This window comes from Tamandua tetradactyla, chromosome 16, assembly GCF_023851605.1.
Source record: "Tamandua tetradactyla isolate mTamTet1 chromosome 16, mTamTet1.pri, whole genome shotgun sequence".
Classification (NCBI taxonomy): Eukaryota; Metazoa; Chordata; class Mammalia; order Pilosa; family Myrmecophagidae; genus Tamandua; species Tamandua tetradactyla.
Genome location: NC_135342.1, coordinates 75,791,045 through 75,812,344, shown reverse-complemented (window position 1 = coordinate 75,812,344; position 21,300 = coordinate 75,791,045). Strand labels below are relative to the sequence as shown.

Below are 21,300 nucleotides of genomic sequence, written 5' to 3'. Positions count from 1 at the left end.
AGCACAGGAAAAAGAAGATAAAGTAGGAGAGGGATCACTTTCAATTCAGTTCTAAGCTGCAACATGTTTGAGATGCACTCATAAAACCAAATATTTCAGCCAGGACTTGGAAAAGCAGTGGATCAGCAGAAAGTGAAGAGTAGAAAGCTGCAAGCAGAAGTAGTAAGAAGATGTACCATGCTAATAAGCTCAGTCTTTTTGGCGAAAAATAAAAGTATTTGTTCATGTTGAGGTAACGTAGGTACTTTTGAGAGTAAGAGTCACCAAGGAGAAAATGTATTTCAAAAAGTTTTTCTTGTTTTCAGAAATATTTGACTCTATTTCACTGCTAAAGGAAAAGAGAGTATCACTTATTTTTTGTTTTTTCAGTCTCATGTCCTGTATTAACTTGCTTCAGAGTATAAAATATCAAAAGTTAACGGGAGGTCTGTGGTATTGAGTTTCTTATAGGCCAAGCTTCACTATTTTGGGATTTGTGGATTTAGAACAAAGTTACATATATATTTAATTTTGTTATTTTTGGTTAGGCAATATAAAATTTGTATTAAGTGTTTTCTGGTTTGTTGGAAGAACTGAATGAATATTGGTATTCTTCCAGTTCATTTATAGACAGTTCTGCTTTTACTCATTCTTGTAGTCTGGACATTTGCTCTTTTCTAACAGGCATATTTAAAAATATAGTGCCCACATTTGTTAACGTTTGAAGACAACCTGAGAATTGTCCCCATTTGTACTTTAGCCTGCCTCTCTTGATATGCAAACTAATGTATCAGTGTGTCTACTAATAAAAAAAGTTTGAACAATGCCTTTGGCATTACACAATTGCGAAATAATGGGTATTTATTCATCTTCTTGGCTTTAAGAACATTTACTAGCCCTCATCTTGCTGAAGAAACTAAATTAAAATTCATGTCATATAACAATGAGAGCTTTTTGGATACTGGGAGTATGTTGAGTGTTATCAGTGATATATGTAGCCAAAAGTTAACATGCTGTCCTCTCTTAAGTGTCAAATCTAATCAATGGTACTTTAAAACACTTCTGGGTGAAAACACATAAGATACATTGTGAGAGAGAAGAAAAAGAAAACTGTTTAATGCTTCACACTTCCTTTACCCCTAAATTTCTCAGAGTTACATGTTCATTCTTTCCTTTCTTTGAAAGCTTTCAGAGGACGAGTTTGAGAAGCACTGCTTTAAATATATCATATAACAATGCTCCATGGAGTCAATATTAGATTTGAACTGGAATTAAGATAAACATTCTGAAATTGAGTGCTAAGTGAAAATACCACCTTGTCATTTGCTACTATTAATGAAACTATTCCTAGATTGATGTTTATTTTCTTCAGATCAAAGTGGCTTCAAACCTTATTCAGCATCTTTCAGGTAAATCTATACTTTTTTCCTAAATACTTTATTTTTTATCTCAAGGATATCAGAAACACACTGATTTGGCTTCTTGCAAATCAGTGACTGAGCCAAGAACTACTCATATATTCTAACCCTCTTAAGCCAGAACTACATCATTATTTACAAAGATAAAACATTGTCATATATGGCAAATGCATGCATTGGAATAGTTTCCTTTGAATACATTTTCCGAAAAATTAAATCCAAAGGTTTATATTTCTGATCAAAATCAAAATAGAACTTTGGTAATGGAGGGTCTTTTCATTTACTATTAAGAAAATTGTCAGCATATTTGTGCTGGTTTGAAAGGAAGTATGCCCCCTAAGAAAAGCCATGTTTTAATATAAATCTCATTTCTTAAAGGTAGAATAATTCCTATTCAATACTGTATATTTGAAACTGTAATGAGATCATCTCCCTGGTTGATGTGATTTAGTTAAGAATGGTTGTTAAACTGGATTAGGGGATGACATGTCTCCACCCATTTGAGCGGGTCTTGATTAGTTTCTGAAGTCCTATAAAAGAGGAAATATTTTGGAGAATGAGAGATTCAGAGAGATTCAGAGAGAGCAGAGAATGCTGCAGAACCACGAAGCGGAGAGTCCATTGGAGATGAAGAAGGAAAACGCCTCCCGGGGAGCTTCATGAAACCGGAAGCCAGGAGAGAAAGCTAGCTAATGACGCTGTAGAATGAGGAGAGAAAGCTAGCAGATGATGGCGTGTTTGCCATGTGCCCTTCCAGCTGAGAGAGAAGCCCTGACTGTGTTCGCCATGTGCCTTCTCACTTGAGAGAGAAACCCTGAACTTCATCGGCCTTCTTGAACCAAGGTATCTTTCCCTGGATGCCTTTGATCGGACATTTCTATAGACTTGTTTTAATTGGGACATTTTCTTGGCCTTAGAACTGTAAACTTGTAACTCATTAAATTCCCCTTTTTAAAAGCCATCCCATTTCTGGTATATTGCATTCCAGCAGCTAGCAAACTAGAACAATATTTATATGAACAACGGTAAAACAACAACCAGGTACAATCATTTCATTATGTGACTTTCTGAAATGCATTTTTGAAAAGGCAACAAAAGTCACCTTATAAGTAGACTGAAGTAGTCACACACACACACACAAACACATACACAAAATAATGGTAGAATTCTTTTTATCACCTTATAAGTAGACTGAAGTAGTCAAACACACAAAAAAACACACACACAAAATAATGGTAGAATTCTTTTTAATCACTGAATTTCAGTTTTTACAAATACTTTTAGAACAATTCAGGTAACTAAGGTTTTGGGGGGAACAGTTCTTGAAGAACTCTATTACATGCTCCTGCAAATAATTCTATTGGCTAGATTAACAGATACTGCCACAGAAATAGTGTTTTTTGTTGTTTAAGCCATAGATCAATGCATTTATATTTACAAAAAGCCATAAACAAACATGCATTTCTCCTTTATTGGGAGGTCTTAAATAGATGTTTAAACATTAAGGCAGTGATGATTCTAAATCATAATGAAATTCTAAGTTAAGGCTTTATTTTGAAACCCATATTCATAGGCAACTGTGATCAAAGCAAACTCTTTCTTCTACTAAATTGAGTTCATCTGCCCAGGATGTATGTTATTTACCCACTGCCAACATGTCCTCTGTATCTGATGTATGGAGTATGAATTAGTAGTAATGCCGTCATTTTACTTTAAGAAATTATTAGTCCCCTTGCAAGGTTTTCTTTTGAGATTTAGCCTTCAGTAGCACAAGTGTGTATAAACGAAGGGACCAAGCATTTCTTTGTAAACTTAGAACACTTACAAACTGCACCAATTCTTACTTTTCTGAATGTTAGCCAACAATTAAGCACAATTTCCTAAATACAGAAAATCCTGAAAGCATACTTGACCATGTTCCTATCTCAAAACAAAAAAAATGTTCGTGTTGACTGAAACAACAGTCTTTGCCTTCTTTATTCTCTTTGAAGCAGACTGTTGGGTATAACTTTTTTGAGAAAAAAATGCAGGCTATTGTATTTTAAGTAGTTCTATTCTATAATTGCTACCCTCAAGGCACAAGTAATTCCCTTGCTAGACAGATGTCTTTCAGAAATCATTCAAGGAAAAGAGATGGGTGGTGGTTGAAGGAAGGTGGGTTACTTCATTCTTGCCCTAGTAAGCTTAGTAGAAGTGTTACACATTGAAATTTAGGGGAAAGTGTCCTCCCCCCTCCCTTTTTTAAACATACAGCATAATAAAGCTCAGATTCAGCTTGTGGGTGCACTTTGGGAACAGCTCTGGGGAGCACTCTAAACTACTATGACTTACACAGCAGGGTGTGGGTAGGGCACCCCAATGTTTCCATGCTGTGGATGACTTACTGCTAATTCAACTGGGAGGATCACTATTTACACATAAGTCCTCACAGTTATTCCTTTACACAAAATTTTACAGCCATGAGCCTCTCGTGAATAAAATACTGTACACTTAACATTGGTATCGATAACAGCTCATGTAGAGAAGTTGACTACATGAAAACTATTTCAAAAATTAGAGACAACTATAGTTTTCCTTTGTGTCTTCAAGTCAGAAGGGTGAGATGGCAAAGCAGATGAAGCTGTAGGCGGCACGAGTCTCAAACCATGTAAGTGTTGTGGTTTAAATCCACTTTACAGGTTACTATCAGGAAATAGGAATTTCTAACAAGCACTGTTAAAAATATATTATAGGTGTAATTTAATTTAAGTATGTTACACTCCAACATAAAACATTTAAAGATTTGAAAAGTTTGTACTTTTTTTCTTGAAAAGTTAGTTTGTACTTGCTAAGTTTAGCTTTAGCTAAATGGCTAATATTGTTTTTAAAGGTGTGAAATACATTTACTTTTTAGAAGGAAAGACTAGCTTTGAAGGGGCAATGGTAGGCAACACAGAAATCATTTTTAGATCAATATCATACACTTTATAATACACTCACATTTATACGCAAATTTCATGTTTACAAATACAAAAGGCAAAAGAACCACAAAGAATCTAGACATCTACATTCAATAGTTAATACTGTTGTCCCCAATCCCCATTTTCTAAATCCAGAAGAAAACTAAATGGCATCCTGAATGTGGACTTCACTTTTAGAAGTTGGAGACTGTGTGTAGTTCTGCACATGTCTGAGTTTCCACAGAACTGAACTGAGACTCCATCGTGTTCCAGGCCAAATCAGCCAGAAGGAAATCATCCATGGCTGTCTGAGTTTCATTGCTGGTGAAAAACAAACTCCCCAGGGTTTCAAAACCAGAATTCATGGTCTGTGTTTCTGTACTGTTCAGCTGAACTTTGCTTTCTAGAGCAGGGAGGTTTTTAGTGGAAATCACTTCTGTTTGGGTTTCTGTGTCAGATGAATCAGTGCTCATGGAAAAGCTGGAGTGTTTCAGAAGACTGCCCAGAGGCAGATGAGGGCTACTGTCTAAAAAGAAGTTTAAGTCTGTCTGCGTCTGCGTATCAAACATTTCAAGGCCCAAGAAGTTAGCATTTCCCCTACAACTGTAGGACTGAGCAGAGGTGTCTGCAAGTAAAAAGTCAGTCTGGGTCTCTATGTCCAGTGATTCCAAGACTGGTTCAGTGTTCATACTGCTAAGTTCACTCTCTTCTGTTTGAGTTTGGATGTTTGAGGCTGAAAAGAACTCTTCAATATCAAAATCTATTCCGGGATTCTGGGTTGGGCCAGATGGGAGCTGGGTGTCGGGTCCAGTGTTCGTGTCAGACAAAAGACTGCGATTATCCAATGTCTGACCTGGCAGGTTACTTGACAAGATGTTTTCTAAATCGCTTAATAAATCTATGGTTTGGGTCTGATTATCTGTCATGTTTTGTGAAGGAAGTATACTGTTCTGCTCACTGAAGTTTATAATTGGTGCAGATTTCTCAATATCTTGATTTAAAGTCTTAGGGTCATTCTGAGGTAACAAATCATGAGTTATGGTCTCTGCTACCAAACTGTTGCTTATAATATTGTCTGTAGAAACCCTGAATGAAGAATGGACATTCTCAAAAATGTCTCCACACATTACTGCTTGGTCCATGTGTACTGCGTCATCTGTGGAACTTTGCAGTCCACTAGTTTGAGTTTCTCTGGAGATCCCACCTGACTGGAAACCAGCATCTGAAAAAGGATCGGTCTGAGCAGCGATGGATGAAGTTGCTCTGGAACTGGGTAACAGTGTTTGCGTATGAACACTAATGGGAAGTGAAACTTGAGAACCAAATGTCAAATCAGTCTGAGAACAAGACGATACAGAGGAGTCTGGGGAAGCCCATTGTGCAGAAGGCATGAAGCTTGGTGAGGCATAAGACAGATCTGTCTGCACATTGATGGAAGAAATGCTGTTCTTCTGACATGTATTCCCTAGTTGTTGTAAAGTACTAGGTGGACTTTTACCCAAGTTCACTTGAATACCTGTGCTAATTGGCTCCACATTCATGGGATTCACAATTTTTGACAGAGGCAGGCTCTCCCTAAGAGAGCAAGCCTCTGAATCTAGGCCGAGGATCAGGGTTCCTATGGACAAGGGAAGCAAGTGAATGGTGCCCATGGCAGAGCCCTGCTGATCCACACCCACCACCACAGGCTGGGCTGAGGAGTCGGCTGTAGTAGGCACAAAGACAGGCATGGGAGAAAACTGCATAACTGGTAGTTTAACTAAAGCCACTTTGGGCTTTGGTAAAAGCAACTTCTGAGGATATCTTGGAGGTGTTGTAAGAGTCTGTTTTCTGGCATTAGAGCTGCAGGAGTCTTCAAAGGAAGCCATCAGCTTTATTTCTGAAGTTTCTAGTTCTTGTGTGTCTGGCGTTGAGGATGGTTTATTGAGCAATGATTCAATGGTCTTTTTTGACAACTTCTGGTTGTTCATGGAGTTCTCCATTTTCCTTTTCTTACTAGGTGGATCCCTGAAAACAATGACAGGGTAAAAGAGAAAAGCAGCTTAAAATGCAGCTTTCTTCAACTTACTCCATTTCCCACAGCTACAGCAGAGATCAGATTTAACCCCCAAAAGACAAATCCCTTCTTCTGTAACCCTGAGACCCGGGCCTATTATAGTAGGTGGAGATTCAAAAACATGTAAACAGGGAAGAGGGAGCATACTTTTTTTTTTTAAAGCTCCAAGTTCTAGAATTCAACTCAGATCTGTAAGCATAAGGAAGCTAACATGATATAAGGCAACTTTTATCATTTATGTTACACCAAATATATATTTGATCTTTAAAATGACATTGTTTCATAATAACGTACTCTTTCACAATATAATATCTCTCTCTGATAGAAAATGCTAGAAGTTGAGATTTTCGAATGGGAATCTCAAAGGGGCTGGCAGAAAGACCATGGAAGATCAATTGGGTTTTCAGTTACAGTCCTACGTGTGGGCCCTTCACCAGCTGCTACAATTCAAAAGTAGCAGTTCTTCCATGTTATATATTTTCCCCACCATTCCTTATTTTTCCAACACAACACTCCAGGAAGCTTCATGTGAAATTCTTCCCTTAGCTACTGACTTTTCGGCACTCTTTCTTTCCTCTTTACCTGTGCTCAGCAGGGATCTCATGGCCAGTTCGGTAGATGTGTGACTGCAAGGCAGTTCTGCTGGCATAAGGACAGCCACACGTGCACTGGAAGGTCTTGCCACAATCCTCTGCATGTCTTTTTAAATCCCATTCAGTACCATAAGAATTGCTGCACTTACTACATTTATGCTTCTTTTCAGCATGCATTTTCATAAAGTGCTGGAAAGAACATAAAAGAGACTAAAATGAAAAACAGCAACTGCTGAAAACATTTCAAATATCACAAAGCCAATCAACAATGATTTTAGATGTATAAAATAAAGCAGACCAAATCAAAAGAATATAAAAGAGGACAAATGGCAGTTTATCAAAGACTTCTTCACTTTATCACTTTTGCTTTGTTAAATGAGAGGAGATGGTTTTGGAAACAATCCATATCCAACAGTTAGGCTCCAGGCTACAGATCAGTGATGTGGACAGAGAAAATATCTTTGCAAATGCTCTTCCCGAGACACCCTTATAGAAAATCCTCGGGGCAATACTTCAGAAGGCAGTCTCTTCCGGTCCTGAATCAGTCCATTTCCCAGATGTTGGGGCCCTCTTCTCCTTAAAGTATCTGCTTCTGAAAGGCTCCCTCTAGTTTCCTTCTCCCCCGAAGTACACTGTCCTCTTGCTTTCTGCATGCATGCCCTTGGAGGCACACACATTCACACAGCAGATCCCAAAGCACCTTTCCTCACTCTTTTCCAAATGGGTCTATTCTCATTGTCTCAGAACCCACTTCTGGACACCTCCTCCAAATCAAACCACGGTTCCTTCCACTCACACTGCACTCACACTCTTTCCCCAACCTGGGGGACACCAGGGCCTCTACTCTCACAAGCCGCTTTCTGCTGATGCCTCTAGTTATGTGTGGTACGTCATGAGAATGCCCGCCAGGTTCATACCATCTGTGTTTCATCCTCAGAGAAGTGTACTTAAGACAAGTGAAATACCTGTTTAACAAGAGAGAATTGAGAAAATGGTCTGTCGGGGCCTCTGGGGCATCCTTCAATTGGACAGCAGTAGAATTTCGGTACAGTTTTCAAATCTTTCCTTATAGTTGGATTTACTATGCCATCCTGCAAAAGAAAAATTACTTTAAATAATTGCTTAAAAAAAAAACAACAGAACAGGTTGGGGGTAGGAAGAAGAAATGACCGAAAGGACACAAAGGATCTCTCTCTCTCTCTTTTTTTTACATGGGCAGACACTGGGAATTGAACCCAGGTCTCCAGCATGGCAGGCGAGAATTCTGCCTGCTGAGCCACTGTGGCCCACCCTACAAAGTATTTTTTCAGGGTGATGAAAATGTTCTAAAATTGAACTGTGGTAATAGTTGCACAATTGTAAATTTACTAAAAAAAAAATCATAATTATTCACTGATCACTGTGCATTTTATGGTTTGTTAATTATAGCTTATTAAAGCTGTTTATTAAGAAAGAGAAAAGAACTGGAATTTAAAACCATACTGCTATCTATTCCTTTAACATGCTTCCTCTTAAACTTAAAATCTCGGCTCCTGAAGCCAGCGTCTGTATTTGTGAGTAGAATTGTCTTTACAGTGACCCAGGCTCAGGATCTGGGTCATCTGCAGGAGTTCTGTTCCCTGGTATCTCCCCACCCAATTGTCTTATTCTGAGCCCCTGAAGAAAACCTCTTCGATTAAAACCTCGATTAAAATCGAGGGCCTTCCTAAGAAAAAACACTGTGTAATGGGCTTTCTCTGATCATGACAGTTCCCCTAAGGAGCTGAAGCCAGCTGACATAATTTTTATATACTGTTTTATATATAGGCACCATGCTATGTTTGAAATTTAAAATGATGGTGATGGTAGCCAAACATTGTGAATGTAATCAATGGCACTATATTTTATATTTGAATGTGGCTCAAAAGGGAAATTTGAGGTTGTATATGTTACTAGAATAACAATAAGAAAACCCATGGAATTGTACAATACAGTGAACCCTAATTAAACCATAGACTATAGTTACTGGTTCAATTATAAAATGTGCTTTCATCAATTGTAACAAATGTGTCACACCAAAGCAAGATAATAGGGAGTTTCATGGGACTCCTGTATTGTATGCATGATTGTTCTGTAAATCCACAATTCCTTTAATAAAAAAAAAGAAATTTAAAATATTAAACTATTAGTGGCCAATACTAATAATAGCATTTCCTATTGTGCCAAACACTTATATATATTAACTCATTTAATCCTAATGAGCCTTTGTTATTAAGTATGTCATTGACTTTTGGAGTTTAAAAATCCTTGGTGAGTTAATTCAGCTTAGGGTGTTCCAGCTGTCTTGTTGCCCTTGATGTGCCCAGGTAGATCAGGTATAAGATCCCTGGAGACTTCAGGGATAATTCTTGTCTGGCCCCTCCCAGCTGGCCCTGAAGGAAGTGGGGCCAGTGACAGCCCTCTCTATTGGTCACCTCAGGCAGCAGGATTCCTACAGGCTTTATCCACTACTAGAAGTCCAGTCTGTGTAGTATTCTGATGAGAAAGGAGCCACTGCTTTTGGAACATCCTACCTTCTTCTCTACCATATTGCATACCTAAGAGGTGAGAAGTAAATTACTGCTCTGGCTAAGACTCCTTCCCTTTTCTTTCCCACTGAATCTCAAGAGGAACATGTTGATTCTGTTGAACCTGTGTCCACTCATTTAGTGGGGGGAAAAGTAGCTATTCTTGTTTTATTTTTCTGTTTTTGGGTGCATGGGCCACTGAACCAACCATGCATCCCATTGTTTTATTTTTAAACTATACAGTTTATCTTTCATTGCTATCAAATTCAGTTATTCCTCTATCTACTCTTTTTAATCCTAAAGGTGTTAAAGGAACTCTAGGAATTCATTTGATTTAACTGCTCTCCCAAATAATTTTCCTTCTTCTTCAAGCCTTATCCAAAATTTGACATTCCAAAAAATTATTTTGTAGTTACCTAACACTGTTTCTTAACTTATTTTTCTTTATTACAGAAAAATCATGCAGAAAATACAGAGTTCACATATACTCCCATTCGCACCAGTTTTCCCTCTTAACACACTGCATTAGTGTTAATGGTTCCTTTGTTACAACTGATGAAACAATATTATTTATACTATTAACTATAGTCCAAAGTTTATGTTAGGGTACAATGTTTGTATTGTACAGTCCTATTGTTTCAAAAATCTTTTTTATTCTAGTAACATATATACAAGCTAAAATTTTCCCCTTTAACCACCACTAACATAACTAAATATAATTAACAGTGGTGTTAATTATATTTGTAATGTTGTACTACCATCACCACTATCTATTACCAAAACTGTTCCATTATCTCAAACAGAAACTCTGTACCAATTAAGCATTTACTTCCCTAATACTGTTTTTTTTTTAATTTTTTTATTGTATCGTATAACATATATACAAAACAAAGAAATAAAAAAGCAATAACCTTCAAAGCACTCTTCAATAAGTAGTTACAGGACAGATCCCAGAGTTCTAATACTGCTTTTAAAAAAAAAAAGGAATGGAAAATAAAATCCCAACTCCTCACAATACTTCTAACTACCTTGACAACCCTATCTGCTTCTGTCCCCTTCCCCACACTGCCCCGCTCAGCCTAATACTTATCCCACCTCAAACCCACAAACTATATCCATTCTTACGGACAACTCTCATTGGAAGGCCCACTCTGTGACCCTTCCTCGTGGCTTCCTTCAGGCAAAATGCGAGAGTGGAGAAAGCACGCCAAACCTTGTGGCTGATGTGGCATCAGACAGACCTTGGTGGGGTTGTAAGCCATTTCTATCACTGATTAGTGGCATGACCTTGGAATCTCTTTAACCTCTCTAAGCCTATTTACTTGCTTATAAAATTGAGATAACACCCAACAGCTCAGGCTTATCTTGTGGCTTATGGAACATAGGCATTTTAACTAGCATAGAGCCTAGTCCAGATCATATCCTCAATAAATGTTTGCTCCATTGTTTGGGCACCACTCCAGATCTAAAGAGCTATTTCTTCTCTGAATTTTAAGATAGCCCCAATTTAAGCTACCTTAAATACTGTTACTTTTCACCTATAGTTCTTGTCTCCCCAACTAAATTTCTTAGGGGCAGAAACAATTTTATACGTCTTGATATTGTGCTCATGCTTAATGAAGAGAGCAAATCACATGCTAAATGCAGAGCATTTTCAGAAAGGCAGGCCAGCGCGCAGTGGTTCTCAACCCTGGTAGCACAGGGAAAACTCTTGGGGTACTTTACAACTATGTCTAGATCCACCCCCCAGTTTTATGATGTAAATGGTCTTGGGTGGAAATTAAGGATCCAGACCTGGTTTTAAAAACTCCTCATGTAAAATGCAGATCAAAACCACAATGAGATACCATCTGTACTGGTTTGAATCTGTGGTGGACCCAAAGAAAAGTCATGTCCTTTAATCCTCATTCAATATTGCTGATTGTTCCCATGGAGATGTGACCCACCCAACTGTGGGTGATAACTTTTAATTAGATGATTTCCATGGAGGTGTCTTTCCACCCATTGAAGGTGGAGTTGCTTACTGGAATCCTTTAAGAGAGGAAACATTTTGGAGAGAGTCCCTTTTGTTGAGCCATGAGAAAGCCAGCAGACGCCACCATGTTCGTCATGTGCCCTTCCAGCTGAGAGAGAAACACTGAACTTCATCAGCCTTCTTGAACCAAGGTATCTTTCCCTGGATGCCTTAAACTGGACATTTCTATAGACCTGTTTTAACTGGGACATTTTCTCAGCCTTAGAACTGTAAACTAGCAACTTATTAAATTCCCCTTTTAAAAGCCATTCCATTTCTGGTATATTGCATTCAGGCAGCTAGCAAACTTGAACACCATCCTACACCTAACACAAACACAATAGTTAGTAATAACAAAATGAAAATAAGTATTGGAAGGGAGTACATTGTTGGTGGGAATGTAAAATGGTACAGCTGCTATGGAAGACAGTTTGGTGGTTCCTCAGAAAGTTAAGTGTAGAATTAGCATATAATCCCAGCAATCCCATTTCTAGGTATATACCCAAAAGAATTGAAAGCAGAACAGATATTTGTTCACCCAAGTTCACAGCAGCATTGTACACAATTACTTAAAGGTTGACGAAACCCAAGTATCTGGTATATACATCCAATGGAATATTATCCAGCCACGAAAAGGAACAAAGGTCTGGTAAATGTGACAACATGGATGAACCCTGAACACATCATGTTGAGTAGAATAAGCCAGACACAGAAGGACAACTATTGTATGAGATCACCAATATGAAATAATTAGAACAAACAAATCCATAGAGTCAAAAATAAGAATAAATGTTATTAGGGACCAACGTGGGGTAGTAGAGAGTTAATTTTTAACTGATGTAGAGTTTCTGTTTGGGGTAACAGAAAAGTTGTGGTAATGTATACTGATGATGGTACCACAGCATAGTGAATGTAATTAAAACCAATGAATTTGGTTAAAAGGAGAAATTTTAGGTGGTATTTATAGTGCTAGAACCAAAACCAAACAAACAAATCCCAACACAAGGCCGTTCACCACAAATAGTGAGCTGTAATAGTTAATAATATAATCATAGTAATATTCTCTCAGCAATTGTAACAAAATACTACACTAATGCAAAATGTCAGAAGTAGGAGAAGGAATATGTATCTGTATTTTCTGCAAAGACTTTCTGTAAACCTACAACTTCTCTAATAATAAACAACAATGAAAAGACAAAAAACAAAAAACAAACAAAAAAACCCCCAAGAAACCAAACCCCTGAGATGATTCCAATGTGAATCAGCTTAAGAGAGTGGTTAAATAGTGGTATAGTGGTTAAACCTGTGGGTGCTGTCGTTGAATTTTTAACTCTGTCAGTTTACTGCGGCCTTGAGCAAAAATACTGTTTCCTCATCTATAAAATGCATAGTTATGGTACTTACTTTAGGGCTTTTGTGAGGATTTATGTGTGAAGGGCTTAGGACAATGACTATCACATAAGTATTCAAGATTAACTGTGAGACTTTATTTGCTGTAGAGATTTTCATTTCCTCATTTGCTAGCTGCCCAACAACATAATGCCAATAAACTAATCTAAACTAGTACTTTACTGATCCTGTGAAAGTCTCACTGGACTGATGCTTTTGTTAAACACTGGCATCTGCCAGCTTTCAACAACTGATACTCCCTTTTCACTAACTTCACTCCACTCAACAATTCATCTGATGTTCTGTTTTTATGATACACTTTTCATTTTATCCACACAAGCACACACAAATTCTTTTTCTCTCTTCAGTTACAGTAGATGGAAAAAAAAAGATTTAGATTCCAGGGTAACATCTCCTTCCCTGTTCCTCAGCTGTCAAACGTTCCATAAAAGTGCTCATGGGGTCACTACCAAATTCATGCTCACCTTGGAGACGCTCTCAGTGCTGCTGAGCAAATCCTTTTGTGTCCCCTTTCACACTCACCTTCGTCCTCCCATAGTAGCTATTTACTTCTCCTTTCATGCCCTCGGGACTGTTTGGACTCAGACATTAACCTTTTCACTAATTCCTAGACCCTCAATCTCTTTTTCATTCACACTTTGCCAGGTTCATCTTTGTAAAGAATAGCTCTGATCATTTTATTACCTCATTCAAGCATCTTAAATGGCAACCCAATACCACCCAAGTACAAATTTCTCTACCCTAACATTCAAAGTCCTTTACCAATCGCTTTGAATACTTTTCTCTTCTTTCATTAGTGCATTATATCTAATACTTACCATCTGGAATTTTTCACAGTTCCCTACACCTTTTCAATTCCTTTTCAAGGGCAGGGGTATATTTGATTCTTCTGTTGCATTTGGGGGTATTTTGAACAGAGTAAATGTTCCATAAATGCTTGTGGCATGAAACAGAATGTGTTCAAATGACCAGCTAAATCACAAATGTTATCATGTGTGGGACAGGACCACCGTCAGCAGCCAATTAGACATTAATAATACCACTGTTGTTATTCTTACAAAGGCCACACGACAGCCTGGCTCTGCCTACTTTCCTTGTTTCTGAGGACCAACTCCTAAGTCCTCCCCATCTCCACCTCTGTGCCCTGGTTCCTGGGCCTTCTTCCCATGCCTGCTATCAGATAAGACTCAGTGGGAATGCTGGCCGAAATGAGAACAGGGGAGCTCAGTGATGGTGGGGTACTAAAACAGGAATCGCAGTAAGAAAGTGATGTTTCTGTCCTGATTAAAATATATATATAGTTTTGTTTTGCTTGGGTAGGCACTGGGAATTGAACCCGGGTCTCCAGCATGGCAGGTGAGAATTCCGCCACTGAGCCACTGTCACACTGCCCTATATATTTTTTCAAGAATAAAATCTGCCAATCTTTTTGTACTATATCTTTTGTGTGCATAAATTAAAAAAAAATTATACAAAAATACTTCATGTCTATGAAACATTTTAAGTGATAGAATTTGAAAAAGAAACATGAGGAAATAACAGAAACACGATAGAAAAAAGGTACAGATTTGAAAGAAAAAAGCAAAAGGGAGGACACAATTGAAAAGGAGGGTAAACAAAGGATTATAAGAACCATAGCAACAACTGAGGGGTTTATAACTAGTCTAGAATCTGACTGCCTTCACAGAAAACTAGTTTGCTTTGTCATCTTAATGTAAATGCATAGTTAGAGCTGTCTTTGTCCAATATGGTCTATAGAGCAACCTGGAGATTCAGTGGCAGAATTCTTGCCTGCCATGCTGGAGACCCACGTTCAATTCCTGGAGCCTGCCCATGCTAAACAAAATAAAAAATAAAAAAAATAATAATATAATAAAAATAAAAAAAAGTAAACCCTGCCCTGAACACAATACAAAATCCGCTAAGAATTTAAAGTGCAAATATTGCTTGGTAATTGGTTCAAGTACCCTACCACCCTCTTCACTGCTTTCAGACATGGGGAGTAACCGAGTTAGAAAAGCCCATTTGCTTCTATTCTTCCTCTCCCTGTTATCACTAGCTTTCATTTGTCCATGGATGCCACTGTAGGTTTAATGCTAGGCTAGGCTATTTCCAAATTCCCTTACAGGATATAGAATATAGACATAAATATTAAGAAGTCACACAAACAAGGAACATGTACTCAACATCTATAATTCAATTTCCCATTCTTCCCCATCATCCTTTGGAAGAGTTTGTTCATCATCTATGTCAAGGAGGGTTTGCTTGGTTGGCAGAAGTAGGTGAGGGGGTGTCTTATGAAGGAGGATTAGAATAAAATAAGAACAATATAGCAACTCATAGGGAAGGGAATTGTGGTAGTAAGAGTCAATTGTCAACTTGGCCAGGGGAAAGCACCATTGGACATGAGCCAATGGTACGTGAACCTCATCTGTTGCTGATTACATCTGCAGTTGGCTAGGAGGCGTGCCTGCTGTAATGAATGACGTTTGACTTAATTGGCTGGTGCTTAAATGAGAGAGCGCAATGTAGCACAGCCCAAGCAGCTCAGCATACCTCATCTCAGCACTTGCATCTTCAGCCCCGGCCTTTGCAGAAAGGAATCACCCCAGGGAAAGTTGTTGAAACCCAGAGGCTTGGAGAGAAGGCCAGCAGAGATTGTCCTGTGCCTTCCCATGTAAGAAAGAACCTCAGATGAAAGTTAGCTGCCTTTCCTATGAAGAACTAATGAAATAAATCCCCTTTTATTAAAAGCCAATCCATGTCTGGTGTGTTGCACTCCCGCAGCTAGCAAACTAGAACACGGATAAAAGATGATAAGCTAGAAAACACAAAAACAAGGAAAGGAACTGGAGTTATGCAAATAACTGTAGACAAGCAATGGAAAGGAAAATTTCCACTGAATATTGAAGAAACTCTGCTAAGGAGATATACTGTGTGCTGGTTTGAAAGGAAGTATGCCCCCTAAGAAAAGCCATGTTTTAATATAAATCTCATTTCTTAAAGGTAGAATAATCCCTATTCAATACTGTATATTTGAAACTGTAATGAGATCATCTCCCTGGCTGATGTGATTTAGTTAAGAATGGTTGTTAAACTGGATTAGAGGATGACATGTCTCCATGAAGAGACATGAAGAGAATAAAAAGCAGAAAACAGAGAGCTCAGAGCCAACACAGAGAGCAGAGAGATGAAACCTAGTGAAGGATGCAGAAAGAAAATGCCCCTATAGAAACAAAGAGAGGACCCACAGATGCTTGGAGACAGAAAATGCCCCAGGAGATGCTAAGCTATAAACTGAAATCCAGAGAAGCTAAGAGAGGACCCACAGATGCTGAGAGAGGGAATATACCACAGGAGAGGCCAGAGGGACCCACAGGAGCCTAGACAACCATTTTGGAAACCAACCCAGGAGAGAAGGGCCAGCAGTACTTTCCCTTGTGACAGAGAAACCCAGACTCAATTGGCCTTTCTCGAGTGAAGGTGACGTTGATGCCTAAGTTTGATAATTTCATGGCCTTAGAACTGTAAATTTGTAACCTAATAAATTCCCTTTGTAAAAGTCAATTTATGTCTGGCATATTGCATTCAGGAAGCTTTAGCAAACAGAAACAGGTCCTAAGGGTGTATACTGATTCTCTGAAAAGCTACAATTTAAGTAAAGATTTGACTGTTAAAATTTGTATTTGCCTCAAATGTATTCTTCCTTCTTAGTCCAATCATAGTTTATGTATTGGTATCTTCTGAATTCTTTTTTTTCAATTTTATTTTTCGGTGCATGTCGGGAATTGAACCCAGGTCTCCTGCATGAAAAGTGAGCATTCTACCACTGAACCACCTGTGTACCCCGATTCTGAATTCTTGAACTTTACATATTTTAAAAACATAATTAGGGCCCTGGCCAGACTAAAATGGCAAAGGGAGAAACCACAAAGAGAATATCAATACAGAAATGGAAATTATGAAAAGAAACAAAACAGAGCTGAAAACCACAGTAACAGAATTCATTAGTGGGGTTCAACAGCAGATTGGACTGGCAGAAGAAAGAATCAATGAACCTGGAAGTTTTGACAATTGAAATCATCCAGGCTGAGGAGCAGAAAGAGGAAAGAATAAAGAAAAGTAAACTGAGCCTTAGGAACCTGTGGGATACCAGCAAGGATGGCAAAAGATACATTGCCTGGAAGTGAGAGGAGAGAAAGGAGCAGACAGAATATTCAAAGAAATAATGGCTGACAATTTCCCAAATTTAACGACAACCTGATTATATACATCTAAGACACTCAATGAACTCCAAACAGGATAAACTCCAAAAGACCCCAATGACCTTGTTATAATCAAACTGTTGAATGCCAAAGATAAAGAGAGATTCCTGAAAGCCACAAAAGAGATGACACACATCCCATATAAAGGAGCCTCAGGATTAAGTGTCAATTTCTCATCGGAAACCATGAAGGCAAGATGGCAGTTGGAAGAATATTTAAAGTACGGAAAGCAAAAATCTGCCAACCAAGAATTCTATATCTGGCAAATTGTCTTTCAAAAAAATGAGGGAGGGGTTAAGACATTCCCAGAAAAACAAAAGCTGAGGGACCCTGTCACCAGTAGACCAGTCCTACAAAAATGTTAAAAGGAGTTCTGCAGATTGAAAAGAAAGGACATTAAACAATTGACTGAAGCCACATGAAGAAATAAAGCTCTCTGATAAAGATAATGACATGGGTAAATATAAATACCAGTACTACTGCATTTTTGATTTGTAACCCTACTTTTTACTTCTACCGTAAAAAATCTGAAAGGTAAATGTATAAAATCTAATATATAAATGGTTTTAGACTCATCATATATAATATGTCATTTGTGACAAGAACTACATAAAGGTGGGGGGACAGAGGGGTAGAGGAGCATAGTTTATGGATACTTTTGAAGTTGTTAAGGTGATATCAAAGTAAATGAGATTGTTACGGATTTAGGATGCTAAATGCAAGGCCCATGGTAACCACAAAGAAAACAGAGTATATGCAATCTCTAAGAGACAGAAAGTAGCATGGAGTTTACCAGGGGAGGGGGGGGAGGGGCAGTGGGGAGTTAATGTCAAGTGAGTGTAGAGTTTTTGTTTGGGGTGAAAGGAAAGTTCCAGCAATGGAGTTGGTGAGGGTATTGCAACATTGTGCATGTAATTAATCTCACCAAAATAGTCTGCTTGGGAGGGATTGGGATAGGAAAATTTGTTATTTATGTTTCCACAATTATAAAAAAAAGAAAGAGAAACTAAAGAGATGATGACAATTCAATGCAGTATTTGATATTGGATGGGATCTAAGAACAGACAGAAAAGGCCCAAAGGACATTATTGGGACATAAGAAAAAAATGGATAATAGAATATAAGTTTTATATCAATGTCAAATTTCTTAAGTTTGATAACTGCACTTAAGATGATTACATAAATTGAATATCCTTGCCCACAGGGAATGTACATGGATGTATTACGTATTCAAGGATGATGATGTGTACAATCTGCTGGCCAGTGTTCAGTAAATAGAAAGAATGACAATAGACACATTGTGGGAGTCCTGGAAGGAGAGTAACGAATGATATGGCAAAATGTTAAAACTGGTGGATATGGGTTTCTGGGGGATAGGGTTGGGGGTATGTCCAAGTTCTCCTTATGGAGTTTGAATTATTTTTGCAACTGTCCTGTAAGTTTGAAATTATCTCAAAATAAAAAGAAAAAAAATTAAAAACAATTTGAAAAACCTACTGTATACTATCAATATAGTCCTAAAGAGTAAGTGGTATCTTTATGCTAACTGCCTTAACTAAGTCTTGAGAGACAGAATGCCAAATAGCAATTCCAGAGGAAAGAACAATATAAACTGCTGAGACTTGCTTGCTAGTGATGTCCAGGCCAATGCGAGGAGGATCCTGCTCGGACTGGCAGTTTCCTGCTGTGCTCAGGGTGTAAGGGTTGCCACGGCTATCTCTCAGTGATGGACATTATATGTGAGCTAAGAGAACCAAGGGATTAGGCTGTAGAATTCCTACAAATATACAGCTCATCCACCCAAGTTGGGATATGGTTAAGAGAAGGAACACTTTGGTAACAATTCAGTATGAGAGAGCAGACAGTAGATTGTAGACCATTCCCCGAGTTCCTGAACTTGAGGGTGTTTGTGCTAGAGGACGCTCAAACTATTCTGCAGAAAACCGTGGCCCCACCTGCAAGACCTCTTGGGAACACCTCCACGTACATCTATCTGCTCCTTGACCTTCCTGAGAATGTTGCTCCCTCTCTGTTACTGGTGGACAAAGTACACTGCCCTTCGTTTGCAACATATCTGCTCTACTGTGAAATTCTTATCAGAAGCCTGATTCTAAGAAAGCTCCTAAGAATTTCCCGGAAGGACTGACAGAACTCATTCTCCTCTGGGTAATCTAAATTTACTCTGGAATCAACTCAGACCATCTAAAGGTACCTATTCACAAATGATTTAGTGACTTGTGCTCTCATATTTTGTCAGTGCTGGCCAGAGAAAGACTCTAAGTGGTGGGAGGAAACTTCCTATGGTAATAACTGAGAAATTATAATTTAATAGGTCTTGGGTGGAGCTGGACATCGGTATGTTAAATAAGCTTTCCACAGATATGAACCAAAGGTTGAAAATCTCGGCCTCATTTTACATAATGTGGAGGGGCCGTTCGGATTACTGTCACCCTGCACTGCACTGTGTTCCCTTTTGAAAGGGGACCTAGATTTCCTGTAGGTCTCATTTCCTGAACAAACCCGATCCTACTAACACGGTGGAACTTGTAACCGATGTGCTTAGAGCCCACTCTGCAGCTCCCCTCTAACAACCAGGCAGGCTGCAAAGGCCTAAAGGCGGTCCTGCGGGGGCGGTGGAAAGCACACGGGCTTTAGGACCCGAGACCCGGGTATAAATCCCAACACTGCCTATGCTGTGTAACAGGTCTCTCGTCATAATAATGGGCATAACGCGTACCTCACAAAGTTGCTGTGGGTACTGACGCGTAAAATGCCTGGGCCAGTGTCTGGCACGAAATAACACGCCAGTCACTAATGGCCTGTCTGAGCCTGACACTTGATCGGCTTGACCCAGTACTTGCCCCATATCGTGTACTCATGTACACCAGCTCTTAATTCCCCCCCAAAAAGGATGCCCCTTTTTATTTCGCCTGCTTTAGGTATCAGACTCTAACCACGAAGATGCTGAATACAAGCAACTGCAATTCACAAACTGTGGACGTGCCCCCGGTGCCGCCCAGGAGTCCGGGACTCTGCCTCCTTCCCGCGCCAGCTGCGGGCGTCGGGCGCTTTGTTGCGCGCAGGCTTCCCCGGACCGGCGCGACCCCCGGCGGCCCCGCGGCGCGGGCTCACCTGCAGGCGGTGGCTCTTGACCAGGTGCATGTTGAGCGCGGGGCTGTTGGGTAGGATCTTGCCGCAGCCGCGCACGGTGCACAGGATGTTGGTGCGCACGGCCCGGGACAGCTCGCTCACCGACGGCTGGATCAGCTCCCGGGCAGGCAGCGCCGGGGTTGCGGGCTGCTGCCGTGGCGCTGCGGGCCGCGACCGACTGCCCCTCAGCGGTCCAGGGGGACCCCACGGGCCCGAGGCGGCGGCGGCTGCCCTCGCGGCCGCCAGGACGGCCGGGGCGCCCGAGCACAGAGCCGCGGGGTCCGCCGCCGCCGCCTCAGAGGCCGCCATGGCTCCCGCACGGCAGCAGGGCCGAGCTCGCAGGCCCCGCCCTCTGCCGCACCACTTCCGGCATGGGGCGGGGCAACCGGCTCATTAGCATCCGGCGAGCCCCGGACCGCGCCGGGTCTCCGCGAGGTTGGCGCCTGATTGATTTCAGTGCTCCGCGGCGTACGTGGGGAGAGGTAGGAGGTATTGATCCCACCCATCTATCTTTCGCCTTCCTACGAACGTGGCCTCGGCAGTAATTGGATAGAAGAAGAAGCAATGCGTTCAGTTAAAACCCTACTCCCCAAGGATTAGAAAGAATCCAAGACCTCCGCGCAGGTTGTACTCTAAATACAGCGATGAAGGATTGAGGGCTTCCTATATACGCAGTTTTCATTTAATACTTCATTTTGTCTTCGAAACAATCCTAGGGGCCATGTACTGTAAGTTACACGCTCACTCGCTTTCTCACATACACACACGCAACACACACACACTACGCATTTTGCAAAGAAGGAAATTCAGGTTTAGAGAAATTAAGTAACTTGTCCTGGGCCACACTATACAAATGAAAGGATTGTTGCAAACGACAGTGCTATCTTTTTAGGGAGGCTGGATGTACTTATCTAATTGCTGAAATTTTGT

The 21,300-nt window shown here is 39.9% G+C and overlaps 3 protein-coding genes across 4 annotated transcripts in view; 2 read left to right on the top strand and 1 right to left on the bottom strand.

The window, feature by feature from the left end:
- Nucleotides 1–2,652, top strand: part of C16H16orf46 (chromosome 16 C16orf46 homolog) — a 28,576-nt gene extending 25,924 nt beyond the window's left edge. Inside the window, exon 6 of the transcript XR_013163755.1 lies at nucleotides 3–2,652. The gene's annotated coding sequence lies outside the window, so the exon portion shown is untranslated. The remainder of the gene's footprint in view (nucleotides 1–2) is intronic.
- Nucleotides 2,628–20,679, bottom strand: ATMIN (ATM interactor). 2 transcript variants are annotated; one of them, XM_077133107.1, is made up of 4 exons: nucleotides 20,353–20,679; nucleotides 7,951–8,076; nucleotides 6,975–7,174; nucleotides 2,628–6,343 (listed from the first exon to the last, which is right to left on the bottom strand). In XM_077133107.1, the coding sequence occupies exons 1-4, from the start codon at nucleotides 20,677–20,679 to the stop codon at nucleotides 4,531–4,533; spliced, it is 2,466 nt and encodes an 821-aa protein (XP_076989222.1). In that variant the 3' UTR covers nucleotides 2,628–4,530. The 2 variants fall into 2 exon arrangements, with proteins under 2 accessions (XP_076989222.1, XP_076989223.1); XM_077133108.1 differs by lacking the exon at nucleotides 7,951–8,076 and adding an exon at nucleotides 7,795–7,950 and having other exon boundaries at nucleotides 20,353–20,461.
- Nucleotides 20,359–21,300, top strand: part of CMC2 (C-X9-C motif containing 2) — an 85,540-nt gene continuing 84,598 nt past the window's right edge. The window contains exon 1 of the mRNA XM_077133120.1: nucleotides 20,359–20,376. The gene's annotated coding sequence lies outside the window, so the exon portion shown is untranslated. The remainder of the gene's footprint in view (nucleotides 20,377–21,300) is intronic.

What these genes read in the sequence shown, in the direction of transcription:
- ATMIN (XM_077133107.1), bottom strand. Translation starts at nt 20,679, where the DNA reads ATGGCGGCCTCTGAGGCGGCGGCGGCGGACCCCGCGGCTCTGTGCTCG. An exon ending in TCAAGAGCCACCGCCTGCAG is followed by an intron (nt 8,077 to 20,352) that starts GTGAGCCCGCGC and finishes TTTCTTTTGCAG; the next exon opens with GATGGCATAGTAAATCCAAC. An exon ending in GAGATCCCTGCTGAGCACAG is followed by an intron (nt 6,344 to 6,974) that starts GTAAAGAGGAAA and finishes CATTGTTTTCAG; the next exon opens with GGATCCACCTAGTAAGAAAA.